Source organism: Tachysurus fulvidraco, chromosome 12 (genome assembly GCF_022655615.1).
Source record: "Tachysurus fulvidraco isolate hzauxx_2018 chromosome 12, HZAU_PFXX_2.0, whole genome shotgun sequence".
Taxonomy (NCBI): domain Eukaryota; kingdom Metazoa; phylum Chordata; class Actinopteri; order Siluriformes; family Bagridae; genus Tachysurus; species Tachysurus fulvidraco.
In genome coordinates, this window is record NC_062529.1 from 15,075,806 (window position 1) to 15,093,920 (window position 18,115).

General features: G+C 37.5%; 2 protein-coding genes across 4 annotated transcripts in view; one reads left to right on the forward strand and one right to left on the reverse strand.

Annotated features, from left to right (window-relative positions):
• Positions 1–360: 360 nt before the first annotated feature.
• Positions 361–12,471, reverse strand: tmx4 (thioredoxin-related transmembrane protein 4). Its single transcript, XM_027172458.2, has 8 exons — positions 12,077–12,471; positions 11,472–11,587; positions 6,967–7,012; positions 6,198–6,326; positions 5,999–6,044; positions 5,222–5,323; positions 4,771–4,834; positions 361–2,893 (listed from the first exon to the last, which is right to left on the reverse strand). Exons 1-8 carry the CDS (start codon positions 12,247–12,249, stop codon positions 2,661–2,663), a joined length of 909 nt encoding a protein of 302 aa, XP_027028259.1. The 5' UTR covers positions 12,250–12,471; the 3' UTR covers positions 361–2,660.
• Positions 12,472–14,979: 2,508 nt separating this feature from the next.
• The window catches only part of LOC113659779 (1-phosphatidylinositol 4,5-bisphosphate phosphodiesterase beta-1), a 44,569-nt gene continuing 41,433 nt past the window's right edge, over positions 14,980–18,115 (forward strand). The window contains exons 1-2 of one of the 3 annotated variants that reach the window (XR_007144572.1): positions 14,980–15,362; positions 17,602–17,679. Coding sequence is in view for 2 of the 3 variants with exons in the window: in XM_047821805.1 (XP_047677761.1) it covers positions 15,264–15,362; positions 17,602–17,679 (177 nt within the window). In the remaining variant the exon portion in view is untranslated. The remainder of the gene's footprint in view (positions 15,363–17,601; positions 17,680–18,115) is intronic. The other 2 variants (XM_047821805.1, XM_047821806.1) reach the window with 2 other exon arrangements.

An 18,115-nucleotide genomic window follows, 5' to 3' on the forward strand; every position in this document is an offset into this window, starting at 1 on the left:
TAATATTCCTGGCGGTAAAGATCCTTCTCGCTATATAGCCTCCTCTGCAGCTTTATGTAACAGTATTGCAGTGTTCTTCTCATCTCTGTATCCCACACATCATGAGTTCAGAGGACGTTATCTAAACTTCCATCGAACTTTATATCAAAGGAAAAAATAGAAAAGGTGCCAAATGTTTGATTTACATTTGTTTTTCAGTCAATGACCTTTTTTAGTTAAGAAAATAAAACTTGACCCTGCATTATAATATAATTTTATATATTCACAGTATTACCATGTGGACCATACAGTATTGCACTGAGCTTTAACCTGGAAGACGGCACTGCCATCAGTAAGTGCACAAATGAACGAGACAAAAACCATGATCAACAGTTTATATTCCAAATTGTAACAGTCAATAATATAAAATGCACATGACAGGCTGTCAAAGCATCACTTAAACACTGCGTAATCTGGCAATGAATTAACTTCTGGAAAAAGTTGCTGGAATTATGTGCTACCAAATGATCAGCTGTATCCATTTTCATTGCTCTAAAAATAACCTTTCCCAATATACTGCATAAACACAAAGAAAATAACATGCAAATCCAAAACACACAACCATCCAAATATACCCAACAAATAAAAACACTGCCTATTTTTAAGCTTTACTTATTCAAACATACAATTCTTGGGTGATACATGATATTACACTGCTATAGTAACATAGCTGCCAACCTTTACATACACATTTTTCTGGGATCATTGTAAATGAAAGTCAGAATTTATGAATATGATTTATAATTTAGAAATAAGAACAGATCTTTTTCTTGCCAACTTTTTGAACTTTCCACTATTAACTGCCTCTGGAAGCTCTGCCCCCTTCCCCAGCTCATAAGGTGGTTTTAATTTCATTAATGTATACTAAAATGAATCAGTTTATATTTGACTCAGCTAGCATTAGACCCGTATACACTTAACATCAGTTAACTACAGTACATTTATCAGGAACTCTAAATTTATCAGCAAAACAGAAAGGTTTGCGTGGAACTGAGTAGGCACAGTGATGCTGCATATTAACTGAATTTCTATTGTTTCTGTGGAGAACATGACATTTTATTAAAAGGATACAGATGAGTCAGATTCTGTCAGTTTCAGCAGAACACCACATCAACAAAGTCTTCATATCGTTCAATAAAATTCAGCATTGTCATGCTCTTTGTTATGCTTTTTTTGCTGTTGATCTGGTTAATATGGTGTACAAATATGAACTGTACCCTACCAAGAGAATAACAGAAATAGACATCTTGGGTATATTTGCAGCATTGCTAGGCTTACTTCAGAACACACACACATGAAGGAGACTCGAGAAGAATTTGACTCAACAGCAGCAAACCTTTCCGGATTTCACCACTGAGAACATTATTACACCATTCCCTATTCACCTTAAAACTGAATTGGTGGAAATGTTTGGTTTCTTGTCTTGTTTTAGGCTGTTGGCTGTAGTTTTATCATAAGTTTCTCAAACGGTAAATTTCAAGCTGGGAAAAATCCATATTGCGCAAGCCTACACACAACAAAAGTAGTGGCCTGACAGCACCATTAAAACAACTTTGTATACAGAGTATTGCATATTGTATTTTAAACTACATAGTCTTAATGAGTGCATGGAACCTGTTAGCAGAGATCAGTGATTAGGAGTTTTTAAATACTTATGCACACATTAAAAAACACTGAGGAAATCATACAGAGCCAAGTTTCTCTATGCTGCTCAAAGGAGTTAATAAAGCACACTCAGGGGTTTTGTGATTTTCTAATTTTGGTACAGTAATGGAAACTACAATCCAACATTACCACAGTTATTACGCCAATAAATATTGTAAGCAGTATCTAATGACTGATGTTTTTCTAATGTTTTAATAAACAGCTGGAAAGTTCAGGCGAAAAAAATTCTGGCTCTAATAAATTTGCAAAATTGCACATGTCTAAATAAAGTAGCTATGTTTTTTGTTTCTGTTTGGAAAATAAATCTGTTGAGTCAAATGGGTCTCTAAAAATGGGACTGCTAAAGACTTGAAAACCCCTGATGTAGAGCATCCAGCTAAAGATCTATAATTGACACTGATGATGATGATGAGGATTCTCTGTGCCTTCTGTATCAGATGGCTTCACTTTCACTGAAACTTTTACAAAAGCAGTTTCAGGCTCTGGAATGTAAAAGCATGTACTTGCATATATCTATATCAGCTTTTGTTTTAACTATAAACAACAATGTGAAGAAAAACACATTCCACTTGCAGCATTATTTGTACATGTACCTCCTAACTACAAAATACAAATATTAAACAGGTATTTGGAGCCATCTTAAAATTAAATATATACTTTAAATAATTTTTCTTTTCATTTTAAGAGCATTACAGCCACTTGCTGTGTGATGTATCCTTGGCAAAAGTTTTGTTTATAAGCAAATACAAATGTTTTCTCCTAATTTACACACAAAAATACTGGAATCCACAGTTGGGGTTTTACAGAATCATGGCTTGGCTGGGAAAAACAGATAAACACAGATAAGAAAGTGGAAATACATGTTCGGCACTTACAGTGCTGCATTTAGCTTTGCGGACTTGCTGTATTTTTTTAGTGTAAAACTGCATTTCCGAATTCCAGCCTGTGCACAAGTGTTATGTGGCCTCAGGACTGATTGGACCCTGAGGTTTCCTTTTCCGCACCGAGGTTTCAGTAGATTGCTCCGCGTTACCAGCTGCAGCTTCAGTGCCTGGGCTTCCTTCCTCCTCTGTGAGCTCCTCCTCTCCAGACACCCGCTCACTCTCATTGTCCAGATCAGATACATGCTTCTCCTCTGTCAGAGTGTTGTCAACTTCATCCTCAGATCCTTCATCATTCTGAAGTACAACTGTACAGGCAGAGACATGAATGGATAAGATAAAGTGTAGAAGTGCATTTCTGTAATATAATATACAACACTGCAGCCATCGGTAACAAACCGAATTGATTATAAATACACACGTGCTAGTCATAGAACCAGATGGCTGGCGTGTATAAGCTTACTTTATATACATTATATGCTACTTTAAATGTAAGCATATACTATAGTGTGTAGTATAACACTAAAAAAATATTATATGGTCTCACAGCACAATCCTCCATGTTCTTTAACTGTCAATAAAGAAGAACAAAAAAAAAAAGAAAGTCTGCTGTGACAGCTAATTAGTATCTTCTACACCCCCCCCCACCCCCACTCCAAACAACCAAAGAGACCACAGTCTCAACTACTTGTTTTTTTTTGTTGGTTCACAAATTCACAAGTCAAAGTTCATCTAGATAAGTGCACTGCAGAGCAAAGGTGCTTGGCCCAAAGCACGTCTTTTTCATACACCAAATGACCTTTCTGCTGGCTGAATTTGATTCACATGTTCTAAACGCTGCTTTAGAAGGCAGTAAAGCACCTGTTTCTGCTATCAAATTCTATATTGTAGCTGTTAGCAGCTTTGGAAAGTCATAGGATCTGAATGAATATTGAATGTCATACAAAAATGGGGAAAAGCAACTTTATATACAGGTGCCTCTGATAGTAATAGAAAGGCAAAACCCATTCTTGCTATACACTGAAGATATCCCACTATCCATCAAACATTTTTGGAATATATGACTGGCATATGTTCTTGAGACCCAGGTGTGCAAGCCGATTGTTTAACAATTAATTGCACTGTTGACTACTTTTGGTTTCAGCCCTGAGTTTCACCCATGAAGATTGCATTTGCAAAAACAACAGTCAGTGACATCAGCAACACCCGCCACAGGGCCAGACTGGAATTAACAAAGAAATACAGAGATAAAGTTATCACACAAAAATGAGCCTCTACAAAAGTGATGGAAAGGCTAAAGTGTAGAAAAAGAAAGGAGGTGATAATGATCCAAAACATACAAGCTCATAAGTCAAGCAGAGTGGAGGTAGTGTCATGGCTTGGGCTTGCATGGAACAGGACCACGAATCTTTACTGATGATTGAATTCATTGTGCCGCTACCATTATGAGTTACAACGTCTACCGAAACCTTCTGTCTGCCAAATTACAGGGAATTGAATCAGATCTAATTTAGAGGCACTTGATCATGCACCAAGACAGTGACACAAAACACATTGCTAACACAACAAAGCACTTCATCAGGGGTTTTACACTGATCAAGTCAATCATCACAGCTTAACCCAAGTGAGCAGCATTTCAGCTCCTGAAAAGAAGACTAATGAAGAAACCCCCAAAATAAACTGAAACTACTGAAAGATGCAAAATGACAAAAGAAGAAGGCAAAAGTTTGGTCAGGTTACTGGGTCATCAGCTTAATGACGTTATTGCAAGAAAGAGAACCTGCGACCAAATATTAAGGGTTATTAAATGTAATTTACTTTAAGACTATCTGTTCCGATACTAGTACAAATGTGACATTGTCCAAGTTGTTTAATACATCTAGAAAGCTCTCATCTCGTATTCATTTTTGAGACGTTAAGCTCAAATGAAATAGTCTACATGAAATAAAAGTTTTCCTGACACCCCTGTTCCGGAAATAAAATCAACAAGCAAAAAAGAGATGTTTTAACATCAGATTGCACTTTTTTCTGGATTCATTTGCCTATTTTCTCATATATATTAATTTAGGTCTAGTTCAGTCTTGATATATGGCACATTTGGTAAACTGACAATTGGTACAAAAAATAGGTACAGCTTTAAAACTATCATTTTAACATATGGTACTAGTGATCTTATCCATCTTACCAGTTTTATCCTCTTTGTACTTTGATCTAGATGGGCAAATGCAGTCTGCGATCAGTACCAGCATCTGTTAGAAATGCACAGCAGATTTAGGAGTACTGACAAAAGTTCTTATACAATGCAAGGTTCCAGTTCCACCCACTTTATTCCCAAACGTGCAGTAGAATAGATAATCATTACACAACCATCAGTTGTATAACACTTTTCCTGAACACCTTTATTTTCTTACATAATTCCTAATGCTGTAAGTCATTATCTCTTTGTGGTAATAGAACCATTAGAACATTAGAACTGAGAAAGTCATGTACATTCTCTTCCAAATGTTAAAGCCTTTAAGGGGTCCTTTAACTTTTACAGGACTGTGAAAAAGTTATGCTTGAAACACGTTCAAAGTAGGACCCAACATAAAATACTCATTCTTTCACAAAGCTCGATTTAGGTCATTTTTACTTACCAGGCCAAGAAGAAGGCCCAGGAACAGCGTGACAATGGCAAAGATTAGATAAGAGCTCCATGAAGGAATGCCAAGAGTGGTGGTTAGGTATGTATGGATTTGCTGAATTGAATAAAAAGATAGTGAAGATGATTCATTGACAGATACTGTAGCTTGAAATGTGGTACAATTTTTTTATATTCACAAACTAAAGGTCTAGATGATGGTCAGTTTATCACAGAACTGTTGGATTTAATTCCCAAAGGTTAATTTTCTATAACAGCATTTTTTCTCTATTAAAACAAATGAAAAGAAATTGCATAGTGAATGTTCTGAATAATATGAAGCTAATAATAAACAGATTATAAAACAATATCTAATTGCTGATATTGTGAAATTTCTGTAAGAAAGCATTTATTCATCGAAAGACTGGTTGTATCAGTCAGCTGGTGTTTTCTACCATGGGGAAGTTTAAGGACAGAGAGCATTGTCTTTTGTAGCTGTAGTCTTGGCAACATGACCAGCAGCATTTTCCGCTCTGTTATTAACTTCACGAGAAATTGAGGCAATGACTGTTTATATCGGTCATAATGTAAGTGATAAAAGGAACTAATTTGTCTTGCAGATGTTCAGGTACAAAATGTAACCATTAGCAATTTGCTGTAATATTGGTGGAACAAAAAACACCTCAGGGTGTGCCGTTATAGGAAAATAATCCACAACACAGAGATCCTTATCACATCACCATGTCTTTGTTGTTTACCTCCTTATACAAACATCCAATAAAATGTATCATACCCGAATCCAAACAGAGAGGCGGAACAGACCAGCCATTCCTGACATTCTGAAATAAAAATGAAACTATATTTAAACAATGATTAACAACAGCACAAACAGCCTCAGATTTGCTTGAAACATCTCTGGTTTGTGATGACTCAATTGAGTGCTGAACACATCTAACTGAAGAGACATGAAGACAGATGAATGTATTCTTTACAAGATCGATGATGGTGATTTCCATCCGGGCAGCGGCTCCACAGCTTTCCACTTTTTTTGAACAATGTATGCTTGGATTTCATCAAAGGCCCGTGATGACATGTATCTTCTGAAACTTCCATCTTTAGCACTGCAGTAGACAGGAGATGAGTGTTTGACCACAGACTATAAAATGAGGTATGATTATATTCCACACAGAGGCAGTCAAGCAGATATTACCAAAAACAAAGCAGACTGATGACTGATTGCTCTCTTAAGGAGAGTGAACTAATGATGTATTGCATATACACTCTGTGAACACACTGTGTTCTACCTGACAATTTGTTTATTTAACACATAAAGTAACCGAGATTGAGCTCTACTTCCGTTATTAAACTGCTAAATTTAAGACTTACTCATGCCTGTGAGTGCCACGCAATACACATTCTGAGAGAATTCATGGCTTCATCCCAAACCATTTACTGTACACTAAATAGTATGGCTGCAACACCTAATCAACAAAATGGGTCAAATTTGGTAATAAAAATGGTTGGTGTATATGTAATTTTGTTAATTATCTGGTCTAGTTTGTTAAGCATCCTTTGGCAAAACTTCATTAGACTAAAAATGCATCTGATGCAAAAAGAAACAGAATGTTACAAAAACACAAACACTTTCTCTGCTGTATATATTGTTTTGTATTGTATTGTATCGTATTATATCAATTATATCAAATGATGCAGCCTTCTTTTCAATTAAAGTAAAAGTGCTTAGTTTTTTCACAGACTTACTGAAAGATAGTTGGTAATGAGGTGACCAGAAAGCGCCCACTCAGGCCTGCAGAACAGAGCAACACAGGGCAAGAGAGAGAGAATTAGTTATTACAGAAATATATATAGCAGAGGGTGTAATGCAGCTCTAGGTCCTACAGGCTCATCTCGCGAGTGTGGGAGTTTCATACTGCTTCAATGGTGGAGCTGTAATTCAAGTAAAGTAACTCAGTTTTTTTGATAGTGAACTGTCTCATTTTCACCCAACAGCTGAGGTCTCCTCAGACATCCGTCTTATACAAGCAGTGTGTAAAAGGCAGCCTCAAAAAGACAGTGTGGCTTGGGTTTGTTATTTGCAAGAACACACTAAAAGGAAGAAGTCTTCTTTCTTTAATGGCCAAAAATATGCACAAGCAATCCTTGGGATTTCTTACTGGTATTATAATAAAGCTAAAAGGCAATGCATAATAAACAGTAGGTTTTACATGAAAATAAACAAGAACATAGGATGGTGTTATATGGCCTATTACTTTTCTATAACATCACATCCCAAAGTCCCTTGTATCACAGTTATTTAACATACATTATTTATTATTATTTTTGGTCACAAGATCATTAAACAAATTTAAATATTAACCAAAGATAACAAGTAAACACATCATGCAGTTTTTAAATGAAGGTTTTTATTATTAATGGAAAACAAAATCAAAACCCACATGGCCCTGTGTGAAAAAGTGTTTGCCCCCCTGGTAAAACATAACTTCTAAACTATAGTTTATCACACCTGAGTTCAATTTCTCTAGCCACACCCAGGCCTGATTACTGCCACACCTGCTTGCAATCAAGAAATCACTTAAATAAGACCTGACTGGCAAAGTGAAGTAGACCAAATGATCCTCAAAACACATCATGCAGAGATCCAAAGAAATTCAGGAAGACATCATTATCCACAAATGGCAAAAACATGGAACAGTGGTGAACCTTCCCAGGAGTGGCCGGCTGACCAAAATTACCCCAAGAGTGCAGTGACGACTCATCCAAGATGTCACAAGAGACCCCAAACATCCAAGGAACTGCAGGCCTCAGTTAAGGTCAGTGTTCATGACTTTACCATAAGAAAGAGACTGGGCAAAAATGGCCTGCATGGCAGAGTTCCAAGACAAAAACCGCTGCTGAGCAAAAAGAACATAAAGGCTCGTCTCAGATTTGCCAGAAAACTTCTTGATTATCCCCAAGACTTTTGGGAAAATACTGTGGACTGACAAGACAAAAGTTGAACTTTTTGGAAGGTGTGTGTCCCAATACATCTGGCCTACACTGCATTTCAGAAAACGAAACATATTACCAACAGTGAAATATGGTGGTGGTAGTGTGATGGTTTGGGGCTGTTTTGCTGCTTCGGGACCTGGAAGACCTGCTGTGATAAATGGAACCATGAATTCTGCCATCTACCAAAAGAACCTGAAGGACAATGTGCGGCCATCTGTTTGTGACCTCAAGCTGAAGCAAACTCCTATTCTGCAGCAGGACAATGATCCAAAACACACCAGCAAGTCCACCTCTGAATGGCTGAAGAAAAACAAAATCAAGACTTTGGAGTGGCCTAGTCAAAGTCCTGACCTAAATCCTATTAAGATGCAATGGCATGACCTTCAAAAGGCAGTTCATGCTGGAAAACCCTCCAATGTGGCTGAATTACAACAATTCTGCAAAGTTGAGTGGACCAAAATTACTCCACATTGAAAGTTATCGCAAATGCTTGATTGCAGTTCTTGCTGCAAAGGGTGGCCCAATCAGTTATTAGCTTTGGAGGCAAGCACTTTTTCAGACAGAGCCATGTAGGTTTGGATTTTGTTTTCCCTTAATTATAAAATCCTTCATTAAAAAACTGCATGATGTGTTTTACTTGTTAACTTTGACTAATATTTAAATTTGTTTTATCAGAAACGTTAATGTTTGGGACTGGAGGCCAACACTTTTTCCCACGGGGGGGATTTTATATATATATATATATATATATATGCAGAGTCACTTGAAAATTTGTGAACCCTTTAAAAAATTCCTATATTTCTGGGAATTTTCAGGTTCACATAATTTTGCAGATAAAATGATATAAATGATGTAAAATGATGTTTTGGGTTATATTTATGCAAAAATATAGAAATTTCAGAAACTTTCTAGCAACACACACACACACATTTATATAGAGAGACAGAGAGAGATTATGCAAAGCCTCTACAATACACACTGGATGATGTGTTACTATAGAAACAATAAGATATTTGAAGAAATGGGTTTTTGTACAATTCCAGGCAGCCAGCACTATCGGCAGAGCTGTACAGTTAGAAAAAATGCAATCAACACCTTCTGAGTAATTGGATTCAAGACTATTCAAGACCAGCACTATTGTAAATTAGCACCTATTTTAACACAGTATATGTATGAGTAGAATTAGGTTTTTATTATATGTAGTCTGAAGTCATCTGAAGTAAAACAGCCATCTTTATGCTGCTGTTTGTATGCCAAATGTCCTTAACTATTCACCTTCCCTGTCCTTCCCCATCTCCCCTGGCTCTCCTCCCCCCAGGTTAGTCTTTTCCAAGGTTATTCAGTGTCCTTTTGAAAGATTGGTTTTAACATGCAGTTGACCTGAGCTTTCTATTTTAGAGATGCACACACTGGTAGGTAGACCACATTTCTACTCCCCAAATAAGCCTTATATTAATGGTGATATGTTAAAGAACCTGTAGCATGTACTAATATAACGAGGGGTATGCTTATTCAACACCCAGGTACCAGAATACACTGACAATATATAGTGTTATAAATTCTCATGCCCATAATGACATAAGCCAAAAACACAAGCTCGGCAACAGTAAGACTCAATATAGTTCTCACTTGTTTCTGTTGCAACAAACATGACCTATAAATACTAATACAGTGTGATTATTCAGAAGGATAAAATTAGTCACAGTTGCTTCATCTGATTTCTAAAGTGGCTGGCAGTGAAATCTTGTGATGTGCTACATTAATAAGGTAAATTCTGTATGTTGGTTCATTGTATGCTAAAACACGAGTTGAGTTACTTAGAGTCATAATTCAACATAGTGATTTGTAGAAGGCTTGTATTTTGAAATAAGTAAGAAAGATAGATACACATCAGTCAGATCAGCATTGTGGCTGCAGGAACCTAAGCATAGAAAACATTGCATAAAGACTTAATGTACAGTGATGTGGATACATCATTTGCCAGCATCAATAGAAGTAAATACACTCCTGCTAAATAATTAACAAGCGTTTTATGTGTGACAATATATTATGTCAAATTTGGGACTCATATAAAGCCTGTATTACACTGTGTGATTACAGTACTCTTTTAATGTTATAACTTCAAATCAATCAACCAATCAAAGCTTGACTGCTTCTATAACAGCGGTTTATATGTGATGATGTGTAAAATCTCCATGTAAAATTATGTGATGAATATGATTATCACATTCTGCTTATTTATCAATCCACACAGTGAACATGTGGAAATCTTCAAAAACAATTCCTTTAATATGTTTCTTGTTACATTTTGCCATTTTCACTACCGTATTTGCAGCTGCCCCATAAGTTTTGTGTCATAGTATGTTATCCTCCTATTGATGGCATTTATGTATATTGTGCAGAAAGATTTAAGAAACCTCAAAAATATCTGACAGGGCAAGATTAGTCATTTTTGTCATTAGGTGTCTCTGGTCACAGTGACATTACTTTGGCAGCATGTGGACAGATTCTAAGATCACTGGTAATAACTGAAGTCCAAAGAATATATAAAAGAAAAAATTAATAGTTTGTGCATCCTGGACACTTTTATTACTATATTACCTCAACAACAAAGAGATTGAGGGTTTTTAGACTGAGGGAATTCTTGGTCTTTGACTTAATGAACAAGTACCACAAGCATGTATTTATTCAAAGGCTTCAAATAACTTTTATTAAGTAATAAATCATTATGCATTTGGGGCATCTGTGAAAAATCTTAAATGTAAATATACAATGTGCAATTTTGCTCTGCTTCAGAAAAACTGGACCTAAAAATAAGTAGTCTGTTGTCTCAAAATATTAACAAGTAGCCTTAATGAAAAAACAAACAAAACAAGAACACCAGATCACCTTTGTTGAATCAGATTTGTATGATTTTCCCAAGTAAATCAGGCTTTACACAATTCATAGTCATGGCTTTGATATGTATGGCCGAGGCATAGTACTTCATGGTCATCTCACTGTAAACATTAAGTCGTGTCTATGCCTTAATTAAACATAAGTCATTTCTATAAGTCTTAACTTGTAACTAAATTGAGACAGAAGTAACTTTGGTTAAATAGTATAAAGGGTCAAATGTACCAATCTGGCAACACACAGTTCAATAGCCGAGCTGCTGCTGCTACTACAGAGGCCTGTATTATTGTCCTGTTATAAACCTGAATAATTTTTCAACTTCCACGCCGTGTGCAAAACCGAAAGGAAACTAAATGACACACCTGGTTGTTGTGTGACATCAACATTTCCCACTGATATCCCCAGACTGGGGCTCTGTTTGGCAAAAGCCTCCCAGTCGTTCTGAATGTGCTGACACGCTGGACACCACGGGGCGTAGCTGTGGGAACATAAACAGCACCATTACCTCTAGCTGGAAAGGTTCTCAGATAAAACCAGAAAGTAGTGTACATAATTATACAACCACAACAGCAAGGCAACAACATTGGCAACCTAATATACACACATGGGACTTCTATTAGCTACAGTAGCACTGTATGCTAGGTCTCCCATATATAGTGTATACATGCACACTATATATATGCAGTATACTATATAATAAGAATATAAATACAGTGTGTAATATATATATATATATATATATATATATATATATATATATATATATATATATATATATATATATATATATATATGCAGTAAAATGTCTCAATGATACAATGTTACATGACTTCCGCTCTGTGCAGGAGATAAAAGGTACCACAGTGGGCGTGGTGTCATAATCTAAAGCTGTCCGTTATTAAACTCGCAGTTCATTTGATCTTGATTTATAATAATAATGGTAATAATAATCTGTTGGACTACTCACAATTTTAACATCCACTCGCCCTCCAGAATAAGTGTCCAGTTTGAGTCAGCGACTGTCAAGACGCTGCTTTCGGTTTGAGCACTGACATTCATTAAAACACGGAAAAGTGAAACAAACCAAAACATGTTTCTTAAAAGCTGCTGCAGCTGCTGTGGACGCTTCTGTCCCGCCATATTGTCTGCACACACGTATGACTGTCAGAGACCTGAACTGCCTCGCCCTCTTTTTAATAAGGTGTATTACACGCCTTACGCAGATTTCTGGCTACTTTGGCACCGAAAATGGTAGTATCTGGTTGGTTGTAATGGCTCCCATGTCGTGTTTGTCAGCAAAATGTCCCGCCTAAGATTCACCAAACGCGCCACTTTCAGTTTGAATCCTCCAGTTGTTTTCACAGACCACGCCCCAGCTGCCTGTGATTGGCTGGAAAAATGATTGACGTCTCTCATTATTCAACAGCGACAGATCTTTGTAGTATCCATGACGATATTGTATCGTCTGAAATTCAGTACAAATAAGGTGTTTCCATTAATATTAATATGAATTTCATAAATATAAAAAGCCTATTTACTGTCGACTTTGTTATCTCTGCGCTATAAAAAACAAATAGAAATGTAAGCTCTGAACAAATAGAAATGCAAGCTCTGCATTTGGGTGCAGTTTGTACTAGCAAACAATTGAAAGAATAAACTTAAATGCCCCAGTGCACACCTTTAGTGTCAACACATGACCTTCACCCATACATCCTTTCAACCTATTTGGCAAACAAACAAACAAACAAACAGATGGACAGTCAGACAAACGGACAGACAGACAGACAGACAGACAGACAGACAGACAAACAGATATTTAAAGGACAGTGGGCATTCATATTATTATTTGATTAATCTATTTAAAACACATGATATGGTTTGTTCTATTTTTTTATGTTGTATTCCTAAATTATACTTTAATTGAATATAATAAAAAGAGAAATTGTCTTTATTACAATTTTCTTCAGTGGTCTCACTGTTTCACGGTTAATGCATAGTTAGTCAAAATGCATCTGAAATCAGGACTCCATTTCAGATGCTCAATGTTTCAGATATTTATGACAATTAATTCTCAGAATGACAATTCATTCTCAATTCATTCTAAAAATGTTTTAGGAACAAACAGGGAACATGATTTTTTTAATTTTTTTTAGTTTTTTGAGGTTTTCTTATGCACTATAAACCCCCATCTGCACTACAAACCCCTATTTGGCCAACAACCATTCCCTTTTGCATTAATATTCTCCTCCATGTGTTTAGGAAGGCTTTCCACTAAACTTTAGAGGGTGGTTGTGGGGAGGATTAGTGATGTCAGGCACTGATGTCAGGCCACTTGGCACCACTACAACCTTGGCAAACCATATCTTCATGAACATTGCTTAATGCGTAGGGGCAATGTCACTCTGGACCAGGTTTGGGTCTTTTAGTTTAATTAAGTAAAGGGAACACAGGCACTATTTGGGGAATGCAGATGTATAGGTGAAGGTCATATATCCACACACTATATGTATTGTATGTAGAAAAATGTGAAAGAATGTGAAGGCTATGAAAATAATTTACAGTAAAAAAAATTTTATTATAGTGACAGTATAAAAATTTTATAATGTATTTTATATTATATATTTTAGATTGGGGGGCAAGGTGGCTTAGTGGTTAGCATGTTTGCCTCACACCTCCAGGGTCGGGGGTTCTATTCCCGCCTCTGCCTTGTGTGTGTGGAGTTTGCATGTTCTCCCCGTGCCTCGGGGGTTTCCTCCGGGTACTCCGGTTTCCTCACCCGGTCCAAAGACATGCATGGTAGGTTGATTGGCATCTCTGGAAAAGTGTCTGTAGTGTGTGTGTGTGTGTGTGTGTGTGTGTGTGTGTGTGTGTGTGTGTGTGTGTGTGTGTGTGTGTGAGTGAATGAGAGTGTGTGTGCCTTGTGATGGGTTCTCACTCCATCCAGGGTGTATCCTGCCTCGATGCCTGATGACGCCTGAGATAGGCACAGGCACCCCATGACCCAAGAAGTTCGGATAAGTGGTAGAAAATGAATGATTGAATGAATATTTTAGATTAGATGGTGTGCACGGTGGCTTAGTGGTTAACACGTTTGCCTCACACCTCCAGGGTCGGGGGTTCGATTCCCGCCTCTGCCTTGTGTGTGTGGAGTTTGCATGTTCTCCCCGTGCCTCGGGGGTTTCCTCCGGGTACTCCAGTTTCCTCCCCCGGTGTATCCTGCATTGATGCCCGATGATGCCTGAGATCGGCACAGGCTCCCTGTGACCCGAGAAGTTCAGATAAGCGGTAGAAAATGAATGAATGAGATTAGATTGTCATACTGTGACCATTTAAAACCACATGCACAGCACAAATCAGGGTTGAGAATCACATTGAACAACAAACAAACCTCAGATTTGTGGGAACAGAATCTTGTAACGAATCGAATCAGTTACAGAAAGTATTTCAGTATCGGATCAGTATCTGGTGCGAAACTAGCAAAAAGAAGTGGGGTCAGTGCAACATTATTTACAGCATTTAGCAGACACCCTTATCCAGAGTGACTTACAATTTATACAGCTGAGAAATGGAGGGTTAAGGGCCTTGCTCAGGGGCCTAGCAGTGGAAGCTTGGTGGACCTGGGACTCGAACTCATGACCTTCTTATCAGTCGTAATCACCTTAACCACTAGGCTACAACAATGCCACACGGGTCTGGGGAAATGTTTCAGATATATAAGAATAACCATGTTCCCTTATGCACAAATTGCGGGCTTTGCTCACCTTGCCTTTGTCCAAACGCACTAGGAGGCGCTGAATCCCAGCGAGCAAAGTGTTCAAGCGCTGAAGTGCCGCAAATGAGTCAATGTGCGGAGGCCACTCATACTGTCAGCCCCCCCTTCCCATTTACTCGCCATCATTCAGGAGCGCTCTTCTTTTACTGCTCATTTCTACCTCTCGCATCTCCGCAGTCTGTCGGAATTCCCAGCAAGATAATTCACAGTATTTAAAGACAACATCAGAAAATAACAAATATATAAATTATGTTCGCGCGCATGTAGATGTCCTAATCTTCAGTCATTTTACGCACAGCCCTGTCAGGGCTCTGGAAGAAGACAGAAGATTTCGCTCTCCGTCCTTTGTTTTTCGTTTCTTGGAGATAAATGTGCATGCTGAATGGCCGGTGCACAGCCCGGGGTTCACGCGCTACAGCTCAAGCCGGTGTGCGTACCGGAGAGTCTGAAGAAAGGAAGCAGGTTTATGAAATGGGACGAGGTAAGTCATGGACAACAGCGATTTCCCTCAATGGATTACGTTTTATAAAAGCTGCAACTTAAATTCTCTCATCAAAACATAAGTTTTAAATTTAAGCATAAAAAAGATAGCTTAGGCAACTCTGCCATCCGTTTATCAGAGAGCTCGCGCCACCTCAGCGTATTCTGAACCCATGCAGAATCCTGAACGTTCATAAACAGGTTGATGCACTTAAACGATCAGTGTATTTGTCCTTTTTAATGCACCAGCTTGCTCCACTGTTCTCGGTTGTTGCTTCTGCTTTCAAGGTTATTGAAATCCCAGTATCTAATTACTTTTTATAATTTATCCTATTCACAAATGGCTAGAAGACACAGGTGGATTTTATTTTATTTCCATCTCAGAAATAATGACATATCTGTTAAGATATACTGTGGTATTGACTGGGAGATAAGCGCAGGCTGCTGTTGGTTGAGTAATTATTGGAGTGTAATGCAGTCCCTCAGTGCTGCACTGTTAATGATGGGGAAGCGGTGAGGATGAGGATGCTGATCTGCTCACCTGTTGGTTCTTAAAAAAGACATGACAACTCTACTACTTAACTCCAGAGCTGCACTGAATGAAGCTTACGTGTATTCTGAAAGAATTTTACATAGATTGGAGTAGTGGGTTATACCTTGTCCCACTGACCGATTCCTATAAATAACACAATAGTGTGCTTGTGATTACTTCAAACAAATGTACACAATAGATTACTTGTCTAGCTGATATTATTGTAGTGGACACAATAGAGTATAGAGCACCAGGCATTTGATGATGCACCAATTCATCTCAATATTGGGCCTGAATCTTCTTTCATATATTTTCCAATTTGATCCACTGAATAATGTTGTGAACGGATGATACATTGACTGACATAACATAATCATGCATGTAAACATAAGGCATGACTTACAATATATTAGTCATCATGTCATCAGGATTTTGCATAAGCTTAGAGAGAATTAGCTCAATTTCTAAGAGGATGTCAGAAATCGACCAACCCTCAGAGCTGGAGCCAATCCTATAATATCCATATTGTACCAAAGAAAAAGTAGAAAAAGTGGTACTGCATCCCTAAGAGTTGATGTTATCCATAATTTATGAGAACACAATATCTAAAAGAAACACACACACACACACACACACACACACACACACACACACACACACACACACACACACACACACACACACACACACACACACACACACTTTGAGAATGTGCTCAAATACAACAGTGTCCAAACAAATTAATGAAATAAGAAGCCTTATTTTTAACATTGAATTGAACAATTCAGCAAAGAGCACCTTCACACATGTGATGCAGATAGTGCAAGCCATTCATGCATGCTCGCATCTCTCTGTGATCAACAAGAGGAGGCAGATGCTTATGGTGAGCTGCACAACGTCAAATGCTGTTCAAGCCTATTCATCACTACACCCGCAAAATCTTACAAGATGCCAGAAGGGAGACAATAAATAAAGGTTTGTGGTATGCTCACACAGGAAATGTAGGCAGTTCAAAGCTTGGGCTACACATAAAACTGAAAATATTGGTCTGTTGCTATGGCAACTTTCATGCTTTTAATCCTCCTCTTCTTGGCTCTCTTACTTTAGCTAAGATGCGCTCTGCCACCCAACTTAGATGTGCTTGTGCATGTGGGCAAATCTTCCATTGGTCTAAAATAACACAATTAGAGAGCTGTAAAGGATACACCAAGCCACAGTCGACATTTGGCACTGAATAAAGAGGGAAAGTGTCTCTTTCCCTCTTGAGATAGACAGACATTTGCTTCACAGAATCTATTTGGTTCTGATAAGCTATATGTAAGGCTAAAATAACATTGCAGTCTCCAGTCATTGTGGAGGAGGTGAGCTCTATGCAGGGTGCCAGGATTTTGGAACTTGCACCAATGGAAGTTATTAAAAATTAACATGAATATGTAGAACACTTATGCAAGGTCTGACTCAAACTTCAAATTTTCATGCAGCCCAGACTCAGAGACCAGACAGTGTATTAAATCGCATTATAATGGTGATATTCCATGGTGATTTTTATGATGATTAATAATTGGCAGCATTTAGTAGCTGGCAGGTTTTAGTTTTATGCTGCTATAACATTGTAATCTAAAGATACATTTACATTTATACAAGGAAACATGAAGTATACATGAAGAACAGGACAATTTGAAATGAGTATTTGTTTTTTTCTATTAAGGATTCATCAACAGTGACCCCAGTGACCTTACGTGTGGATCCGCAGGGCTACTTTCTGTACTGGACTGATCAGAATAAGGTAAGATTTTATTTTATTTTATTTTTTCAATTCATGCATTTGAAAAATTTATTGTAAAATATGTGGCTCTCATCAGTGGACATATTTTCAGATCCAGTATATGACAGTATTCAGTATATGATGAAACAGTATGTAATGATCTGGTATAGTATATATAGTATTTTAGTATAATGATTCAATATACAGTATTATGATTCAGTATTTGATCATCAATGTATGATGTAACTTACATCTATGTTATTGCTTTAGTTTGCAGTGATAATGAACCCATTTATTTTGGGTGTCATGGTGTAAGCATACATATGGGAATGTGACATGTTTTGTAAAAACAATACGGAAATCTAAATTTAGCTAGATTATGGAGTCACACACAGACATAAAGTAGTGAAAAGTGAAAACTTGCCTGAAGGGAGAAAGTGTCCATAGTCCAGACGGA